General features: G+C 33.3%; 1 protein-coding gene across 1 annotated transcript; it reads right to left on the minus strand.

Annotated features, from left to right (window-relative positions):
- Positions 1 to 935: 935 nt before the first annotated feature.
- Positions 936 to 10,304, minus strand: LOC136030525 (uncharacterized). Its single transcript, XM_065709554.1, has 3 exons — positions 10,047 to 10,304; positions 5,491 to 5,576; positions 936 to 2,157 (listed from the first exon to the last, which is right to left on the minus strand). Exons 1-3 carry the CDS (start codon positions 10,269 to 10,271, stop codon positions 1,143 to 1,145), a joined length of 1,326 nt encoding a protein of 441 aa, XP_065565626.1. The 5' UTR covers positions 10,272 to 10,304; the 3' UTR covers positions 936 to 1,142.
- Between the last annotated feature and the right edge of the window lie 313 nt (positions 10,305 to 10,617).

Raw genomic sequence — 10,617 nt, forward strand, 5'->3', positions numbered from 1 at the left:
AGTTCCCTATAGCACTGTCTCAACTGGCACATTAATGGTCATAAGATTTTGGCATTCGATCTTCAACGGAAATTAATACTTCACTGATTGTTTTGACCTGGTCGACGTTTTCTTCGCTTTACAGGGGATTAGGAGCAGGAACTATCTTGATCAAAATATAAAAAATATTAATGATAGACCTTCATTTAAGAGTGTAATTAAGGACATGCTTTTTTATTTAAGGATTGATTAAATTAGCAATTATTGCCTCTCAGGGTATGAATAGAATAGTTTAGATTTGATGAACATTTTTTATTATTGTGTTTTTGGCGTTGGTTAGGAAGTGTTTTACAAACTTTTTTTAGTGTATTTTTGCCACCCCTTTGGACTTTTTTTTACTTCTTGGTGTGACCGTTAAACTATACTAGGTATCTATCATAATATTTTTTCCCTCTCTCTATGGATTCTATACCTTCTGAAACTTGTACAAACATTACAAAGAGCAGATTTCACCTTACCTCAATTCATCTATAAGCTGATAAGAAGAGAGCAAACCTTTCTATACTTCTGAATCAATAGCCAATCAGAAACTACAACCGGGTATTGCTTCAATACTATGAGGGATAAAAAAACGGAAGGCATTCTTTTTTACCGTTATTCGCCTTATTTATGGTATTGTCCACAAATGAAGGATTCTATTTACATTATTCTTCACTTAAGAAAAATCGCTACACCTTAAATCCTAAAGAGGTAGGGGCATGCTTCCATTTAACACATAATGGTTGACTTTACCTAGAGTTCAGAAATAATAAACTTTAAATTTGAAGTTTTATGCAGTAAAAGGATGTACATTTAGTAGAAAAATTGAAAGTTGACCCCTCTCTAGCTCAAATAATAATGACACAAGTATAGAGCAGATAATACGCGTAAAAAAAACTCAACTGATACCAAACACCTGTTTTTCCAGAAAAAGTTTATTTTTAAGATATAAGAAGAACAAAATCTACTGCACATAAAAATATGACGTTTCAGATTTTAATTATATATATTTTAAAAACAAAGGATTTCAATTAGTACCTTGTTATGGACCTTAATTATGCACTCTCAATCTCGATGCATCGTTTGAATGGTAGGTATAATAAAGAACAGACTCGCCTCAACGATTAATACCACTGTGGTCCACCCTGATAATATTGATTTCTAGAATGTTCCCTAGGTTGTTGGTACCCACCCCGATTAAATGCACTTCTTGGCCCTCCTCTGAGGGGGTTATAGCCACCCCTTGCGTTTTCTGAGAGGAATCTTGCATTATTCACTATTTGATCATTGGGGTTCCACTGGTGAATACTAGGGCTTTGGAAACTCGATGGCCCTCCCTTTCCCCACTCTGATTTTCTTGACCCACTTGCAAATCCTATATTCCTTCCCCTTTCATTTTGTGACTGGAATCCTGTATTATTCACTATTTTCTCATTGGGGTTCCACTGCTGAACACTAGGGCTTTGGAACCTAGATGGCACTCCCGTTCCCCACTCTGATTTTCTTGACCCACTTCCAAATCCTATATTCCTTCCCCTTTCATTTTGTGACTGGAATCCTGTATTATTCACTATTTTCTCATTGGGGTTCCACTGCTGAACACTAGGGCTTTGGAAACTCGAAGGCACTCCCTTTCCCCACTCTGATTTTCTTGATCCACTTGCAAATTCTATATTCCTTCCCCTTTCATTCTGTGACTGGAATCCTGCATTGCTCACTATTTTCTCATTGGGGTTCCAGTGGTGCACACTAGGCTTTTGTAAACTCGATGGTACTCTCATCCCCCCTTCTGGTTTTCTTGACCCAATTGTTGGGACACTTGACTGGAATCCCCTATTGTCCCCTGGTTTTTTATTTGATTTCAATTGGCTGACGTTAGTTTTTTCCATGATCTGAGGAGTCTCTTCTTTTTCAGCCTCTTTTTTAAGCTTTCCTTTTTGTAATGATTCTATAGTTTCTTCGATCCGATTCTTCTTTCCTGGATTCCATGGATAGATTTGTGTTTTCTGACAAATCTGACAAGTGACTCTGTTAAATTTAGGAGTTCGTTTTGAAGTTTTCCACTTAACTGTAGCAGTACTGCCTTGAATCAATTTTGAACAGCACCCTTTGCAGATTGTTCTCCTCAACTGCGGCGAGCTTAAAAATAAAACAAACGTTGGAAAGCTCAAAAAAAATTTTTTTAGTAGAAAGCTAACAAAAATAATGTAATTGGAAAGTGTAAAAAATAAACGTTTTAAACTTTAAATATCAGCAGTAAAATTAAATTTGCACAAGTGACAAATATATAAGCTAATTTCTTAACGGGAAGATGCAGTGAGGGGGCAGGGAATCTAGTTCAAAATTTTGGCGGAGATCAAAAGCTTTCTGCAGAAAGAGGAAATTGAGGTCTAACAAGGGAAAAATTACAAGTCAGGATAGGTGCAACCGATTATTGGGCAAATGGAAGAGATAAAAAAGCACAAAATGAGAGGCAATAAATTTGGACTTATTAAGAAGTTTTGAGAAGAATAAACTACATTTGAACGCCATAAAAATGGCTTTCCATAAAAGGGAAAGACATAATATAATAAAGACGAACATAATGGAAAAACATAAAGATATAATAAACGCCATAAAAAATGGCTTTCCGTGCCATAAAAAATGGCATGGTTTTCAAATCCATGTAGATGATTTTTAGAATGTTTTCTTATTAATTATAATTATGTTTTTTTCTGAAAAAAAAAAAAACGATTTTATTCTTACTGGGTAAAACTATATGTAACCTTTGTGGTGGTTCAGGTTTGAAGCTATTTTGATCAGGGGAATTTACCAAAATATCTTTCCTAGATACAACCGTATTCTAAGTGGTGAACTCGCTTTTAATTTCAACACAAAATAAGACACCTTTTTCGCCATTACGGTGAAACAGGTTCACCATTTACAGTTCTACTATCAAACAGTTCGTGGTAACGAACTGTAGTAAGGAGCGACCCGGCTCAATAGTAACCAAAACTCTAAAAAATTGAACTTTGACATCAATAGCTACATCAAAAGAATCGCATTTTAATGCTGATTTTAAATATATAAGTTTCATCGAGTTTAGTCTTACCCATCAAAAGTTACGAGCCGGTGAAAATTTGCATTATTTAGGAAAATAGGGGGAAACACCCCCTAAAAGTCGTAGGATCTTAACAAAATTGACACCATCAGATTCAGCGTATCAGAGAACCCTACTGTAGAAGTTTCATGCTCCTATCTAACAAAAATGTGCAATTGCGTATTTTTTGCCAGAAGACAAATCACGGGCACATGTTTATTTATTTATTTTTTTTTTTTTTTTCCAGGGGTCATCGTATCGACCAAGTGGTCCTAGAATGTCGCAAGAGGGCTCATTCTAACGGAAATGAAAAGTTCTAGTGCTCTTTATAAATGACCAAAAAATTGGAGGGCATCTAGGCCCCCTCCCACGCTCAATTTTTTCCCAAAGTCAACGGATCAAAATTTTGAGATAGCCATTTTGTTCAGGATAGTCAAAAATCATAATAACTATGTCTTTGGGGATGACTTACTCCCCCACAATCCCTGGGGGAGGGGCTGCAAGTTATAAACTTTGATCAGTGTTTATATATAGTAATGGTTATTGGGAAGTGTACAGACGTATTCAGGGGGATTTTATTTTGTTTGGGGGTGGGGTTGTAAATGGGTTGTCTTCTCTGCAATCCCTCGCTCTTTACGCTAAAGTTTGACTCTTTGCCACAATTCCACTTTTTAAAACAATTAAAAACTATAGCGCAAAGAGCGAGGGATTGCAGAGGGGACAACCCATTTTATATATGGAGTAATTTCTGTTCGTTTTAAGTTTTAATGTCGCTCCTTACTTTCAGCTAAAAAAATTAGTTTTTTTTTTATTTAATTAAAACAAGAAATGAACAATCAATTAACAGGCAAACACACAAGGACAAAATTCTCGCAAGTTGACATCCAAGATATGTGAACATAATAGGAAGTTTTGAGAAGGAGGTTGTATCATTGAAAGGTCATTAAAAATAGTATAAAAAAATTAATACTATGGTCTTTGCAAATAACTATTAGAGCTTTAGAATGTATTCCTTGTGGAACAAGACTCTTTTTAAAAAAATAGGAGTTTACTTGTTAATCAGTCGAAACTGTGTGTAAGTTTTGTGTTGGTTCTAAAAATATTGCTTAAATTATCTTAATCTAATTATGCTTTAATTTAATTAAGGCATAGGGCTAACTTGTACTTTAAACTATTTTCGTCAATAGGATTTACAAAAAAAAAGTCTAAATGTAAACCTGCTCTAAGTGGTGGACATAAATTTATTTTAAAAGGAATACCGCTTATTTGTTATTAAGATGGAATAAAATTAGAATTTCAAATTTATTTTGGAAAATTTCGAACTTATTGGAACCCCTGACAACACCATGAAAGACTTATAGCTTTCAGACTGTGACTCTTTTGCAAGAGGGGGAAAAGATCAAATGGGACAAAAAACCCCAGAGGAGCGTTCAATTTTAAAAGAAAAACCTTTCTCTCCTTGTATGACGGCAAAAAATCAAGGATTTAAAAAATCTGTGGTTTATTTTATATTTTTATTTGTTAGATAGCTGAAATTGCATTTTATTTAGCCAATAAGTAGCACATATTATATGCTTATTTGTTAGTTAGCTAATGCACAAATGAATTTAAATCTTTCAGCAAAAGGAGCTTTTTAAATAAAAAAAATCATCTGATCAAAAAACAATTCTCCCTCTTCAGTTTATTTTTTTTTGTTCCAACAGTAAGTTTTACAAAAAATACCAAATGTTAATTTTCTTTTCATACAAAAAGTTTATGCAAGGAAACACAACATAATAATTGCATTTTGAAGTGTTAGTATAATGCAGGCTATGCTTTGCAAGTTTGGGAGAGAGGACAATTACTATCTAGATTTTTAGCCCCTCTCTGGATTTTGAGTTTTTTTTTTCAGAGGAAAAAATTAAAATAAAGTAAAAGCTACCGAATTTGTAACATACAGTTTTTGATATCTTCATTTATAAAATAAAAATAATTGCCAACCTTTCTCACATTTTCTTGAATTAGAACCCTTGTGTACAATTTACATTTTTATCAAGCAGCAGTTCAGTCTATGATCCTTTTTGAAAGTAAATCTTGTATTCTCACTTATTGATTTTATTTTTGGCTATAATTGGCTGCAGCTGGATCTGCACTCAAGCTTTGAAGTATCTCAGTCATATTTGATGATCTGTATCATTGTCTATTGGGTCTCTGGCTACATAAAGGCAGCCCTAAGCTTGAAATACCCCTGAGCGAGGTCAATACTAACCATGGTCCCTTATACATGGATATTCTCAATTGGATAATCAATTTTCAAAAATTTTATTGAACTTTGAAGCTAAATAAGGTATTAACCCAAAATGTATTTAAAAATAGAATAAAAAAATAACGAAAACACAACTTAGAGTACTTACAACATTGCCCTTGACTTGTTTTTGACCATTGTTAACTGTTTTCCATAAGCAAGATTCAGCACCTGTGAATCTAAGGCTATATGATCCTGAAAATAATAATAATAAAATAATAACAGCGGTTATTACCACAAAAAATCTTAAATTTTTTATACAGTGCTTCATCAGTCACCTTATATGCACTTATTACATTACAGAACAATTCCAGATGAGGGACTCTCTTGTCTTGGAAAACAGTTAGTTAGGAAAACAAAACGCTCAAGAATGAATCCAGGATCTGAAATACACCCAGGAAGGTGTTTTTAAGCTACTATATCTGTCTTTTTATCCTTCCAGTGCTTGGAAGATTGCACAGAAGACAAGTCTATGCTTTAGTAAATTATGACACAAAAAAATTTGACCTTGATTTTTTGGTTTCAGTCTCTTTTCCTGTGTCTCTATGTTTTGAAAATACAGTTCTAATTATCACAGCAGGATTTTAAGCTAGACTTTTTTTTATCAAAATCAAGAAATTTATATCTTGAAACTGTATAAACAAAGATTCAGGAAAGGTTTGAGACTAAAACTACTTTGACAATGAAAACCCCATTTGAGCTGTAGATCATTTCCGAAAATTTTACATTCCCAACACAAAGATTGGTCAAGGTTGGTCAAAGAGTTAATGCTGTTTGGAGTGGGAAGGGGTGAAGTTAGATACTTTCAAAAGTCCTTCAAGACCCTAATTTCAGCTTTTCATTAATTCCTGAAAGTTTTACTTACCTATCTCAGCTACTTTCCAACACAGAAAAAAAGCACCTCATCTAGAATTTCCCCTTCATTTCCAAACGAATTGAAAATAAACTTAGAGAGCTCTGGAAGAGCCCAATCATAGAGGTTGGAAAACTGTGGCCTAAGGCTAGACACACATTGGTATAGAATGTATGTCTATACACAGATCCTAGAATTTTGTTGTTATGACAAAAACTTTGACAGATCAGAGATATTAAATCAAAAACAAATAAAAAAGATCTTCAGTGGTCTAATGCTTTGAAAAAACTTTGTAAGTTTATTTTTTAACACATACAAATTTTATGCATCTTTTTTTAAGGATTGATCTTAGAGCAATTTGGAATTTTAATGATATTGAGTTATTTTATGCATCATGGAAGACAAATATTAAAGGTGTAGTTTTTTGCAAAATGATGTATATCTTCCTTTTTTTATAAACCCAATTTTTAACATTTTGACTATTTTTTTAAATTAAATTATAAATAAGATGGAAAAAACTAAATTCTCAAGATGCTCCCAGAAGCCTAAATGAAATATTGTTATCAATAAATCTATTTTTTTTAAATTACTGCAATACTATAAAAATTATTACAAAATATATAATTTAAAATTATTTTCTTTTTTTTTTTTGTTTAGCTTCCTCAATAGAGCCTAGACAAGACAAAAAAAAAGTAATATGAGAGCTTAAATGAATCATCAAGGGGTATTTACAACCCCCCCCCCCATGCACTTGATCTTGGTATTGCAAGTGAAAAATGGTTTTTCCAAACACTATAAAAAAGAGCAAAATTGACCACCTTAGATTAGGAGGCAAAACTATAGTTTTAACCCTCCCCTACATTTCTGTAAGTTGGTGACATTGCAAAGATGAAGTTTAAAGTTTGCTTTAGTGCTCATGCTACCAGAATGTGTCACAGAGAGAAGAATGAATAATACTTTTGCTTCATGATTTCTAAATATGTGAAAATACTGACCCCCTCCCAGTCGTTGTTAAAATGCTAATATTTTAATTACCTGATCACCTGAGTGAAGATTATGAATTATCTATTAGAAATTGATATTAGCTTCTGTACTGACCTTATGCAGTTTAAAACTGTTACCAACAAGGTTTAGTGTATTTTTAATCAATTAAACTTGATACCATGGAGGATACTTGTACTGCCAAGGATCTTTTTGTCTTAACAACAACTTAAAGTCTTTTTGCAGCAGATGGGAAGCTGCAAGAACATTGTATACAAGAAGACAAAAATTGGCCAAGCTTGAAAAACAAATCCAGGGTGCCAAGGGATAGTGTTTTTGCTTGGGTTTTTTAATGTTAAAAATTGTTACACCAATGAATATAAAGAAAACTTCTACTTTTGACTTTTTGTTTCTTAATTTTATTTTCAATTGTACAAAAATTGGTTATAACAATGGAAATGTGGTCAGTTTTTAAACAAATTGTTTTTCCTCTTGTTATTCACAGCCAACCAGAATAATTTCCACTATCTTGACTTTTAAGGTACTTTTACTTTCAATTTTTTTCAGCCTGGCTTTCTTTCACTACTAAGACAATCCTTGTTGTGAAATCCTTGTTGTGAAAGCCCCCTTAGCACAGCTTTTTGAACAATATATAGACTGCCCATTGTAGTCTCATCAAAGCAACAAATGCAACACATATATGTAATGCCCCAGCAAGTCAAGACAAGTCAAGAAAAAGCCCCAGCAACTGAAACGTCAATTTGACACCCAATGCGCCAGCAATGGCTCTGGAGGATCTTTATCCCTTTCCTTATACACAGTCTTAATCCCCCCAAAACCAAACTTGCTTGCCTTAAAGTCCAATTCAGATATATTCATAGCTAGTGGTCACTGGGTAGGCATAATGATTATCTGCTAATCAATTTTTTCTTCTTCTTTTTAAAGCTGCCTAGCCATACAATGCAATGATGGCATAACTTTTATATACCTACTAGATATACTTTTATACACCTACTAGATATCTATCTACTTAACAACTATATACTGCCTAAATAACATGCACCAACAACAATATTAACAAGTATCTTTCCCCATTTAAGACTTTTTCAATGTTACGTTTTAGTAAGTTCTTGCCTTAAATTACCTTAAATTGCAGCTTGGAATGATAGAAGGATTTTCTATCCAAAACAAATATTTTGCCAAAACATAAATACATAAAAAAATACAAATTTAAAAGACTACAACTTAAGCTTAATTTATCCAGGAGAGGGAGGGGTCAGAGAAGAGAAAGTAATATGAACACTGATAAACAAAACATCACTAACTACAACAAAAATAGTCTATTGAACAGCTAATTTTCCAACAAATATAAAAATGCTGCTTTGAATGACTTAGTCTTTTAAGATGCAAAAGTAAAAAAGACATATGTAAGACCAAAGCTTAAATGCCCTAAAAAGAATATGAAAGTCTAAACAGACTGCATTTAAGGCCTAATTTACCCAGGGGGCAGGGGGGGAGTAGGAAGCACTGTAGACACTATTGAACAAAATGTCATTAACTAGAACAGAAATAGCCTATTAAACAGCTAATTTTCCAATGTAAATTATTTTACAGTAAAGAGCACACCAAGTGATGCATTCGCTTTCATCCTAGCTAAATAATGATGAGAACTGCAAATGCACCAATTTGTGTAAACCTACAGAAAGCACCATTTCTAAAACATTTGTATAATATATTGGATATCTATTTATATATCATACATTTGTATATATATATTGGTTATTCAATGTATGTTGGAAATCTGTTGATCTAATGTTATCATTGTTCAAATTGTACAGCTGTGTTTTAGATAAAATTAAGTGAAAATTTGGTGAAATTCTAGTTAATTGACTTCTTGCTATCTTGGAAAGGGTTTAAGCTAGGAAAATGAAACTTTCAGGGATGGTTCTACAGACTAAAGTGTGTCCTGGGAGGGTATTTTGAAGCAACTACCTTCACTCCTTCTCCCTCTGGAGGGCCCAGAAATTTGCCTACATGACAGGTCTATACCTATTGAAATTTTGACAAAACACTATTTTACCTTAATTTTCAGTTACTAGTTGCTTTTCCTCTACCTTTAGTTTTGAAAATGTAATTCCTTTTATTTGAGTAGAATTTTGAGCCATATCAATGCTTTTCTTCAAAATTTAGGAAATGTATTTGCATATCTTTAAAACCTTATAAAATGGGATTGAGCAAAGTTATGAAGCTGAAAACAATTTTATTGTACTTGAATTAAGCAGAAAATCTATTTTGCAAGGCTTCACTTTTATAACACACATATTTTTAAAGGCCAGGAAGGTCAGGACCCTCTAGAGGGAGAAGGAGTAGAGGTAGTTGCTTCAAAATACCTTCCTGGGACATTCTTTAGTCTTTAGATTCATCCCTGAAAGTTTCATTTTTCCTAGCCTAAACTCATTCTGAGATAGCAAGAAGTCAATTAACTAGAATTTTACCTTTATCATCAAAATTATTTGGAAACATGAATGAAGAAAAAAAATGCTAATGGGACTAGGCTAAATGATACTTGCTGTAGGCTATACAATGAAGAAAGAATTTCATTATTTCTACTTTATAGATTTTCATATGAGTTAGAGGTATATGAGAACATTGAGAGCAAGAAGAGGGGGTTGGACTTGGGGTAAACTGTCAAAACCATTAGCAAAACCATAGGCTAAGAATAAATATAAAATTAACAATCTATAAATATCTTTTTTCTGTTTTAGCACATATCTTTTTGGTGCTGCTATTCTAGACCTTTAACCAAACCATTTCCTTTTACATTAGATTACCTGCAGTTGGTACAGATAATTCAAACGAAGCAAAGCAGTTTTGTTATTGATGCCCTGAACTGCATTACCAGTCAAAATCTTGACACTAAGATAATCTTTCTTTTTCTTAGACTTGATCGGATTGAGTTCAGTAGATCTTTCGTTTACAGGCTGATTATTTATCATTGCCTGCGACTGACTTTGAGTCTCTAAATTCAAAGATTGATTCTTTCGTTTTTTCACCATGTCGGTAAATTTTGAAATTCTTGCTTTCAGTTCTTGTCGTTGCTGCTGATTATTTTTATTCATGCAGTCTTTTTACCCGAAAAACATCAAATTGTTGCATCCCTAAAAGCAATTCTAGTTTGGCTTATTCTTGCTTTAGATAGAAATAATCATTTAAAAGGCATTAAAAGGTGCGTTCATTTAAGTGCATTTAAATTAAAAGCATCTGACTTTCAATAGAGTAAATTAATCCCTAGTGGGTAGGGACGTCGGTTGAGGGGGAAGGGGGGGGCAGTAAACCCCCTAATATCTTAGAGAACAATTTTTATATAGCCACTGCCCCTTGACTATCCAGATATGGACCCAT

The sequence above is a fragment of the Artemia franciscana genome, chromosome 8, assembly GCF_032884065.1.
Source record: "Artemia franciscana chromosome 8, ASM3288406v1, whole genome shotgun sequence".
In the NCBI taxonomy this organism is placed as follows: domain Eukaryota; kingdom Metazoa; phylum Arthropoda; class Branchiopoda; order Anostraca; family Artemiidae; genus Artemia; species Artemia franciscana.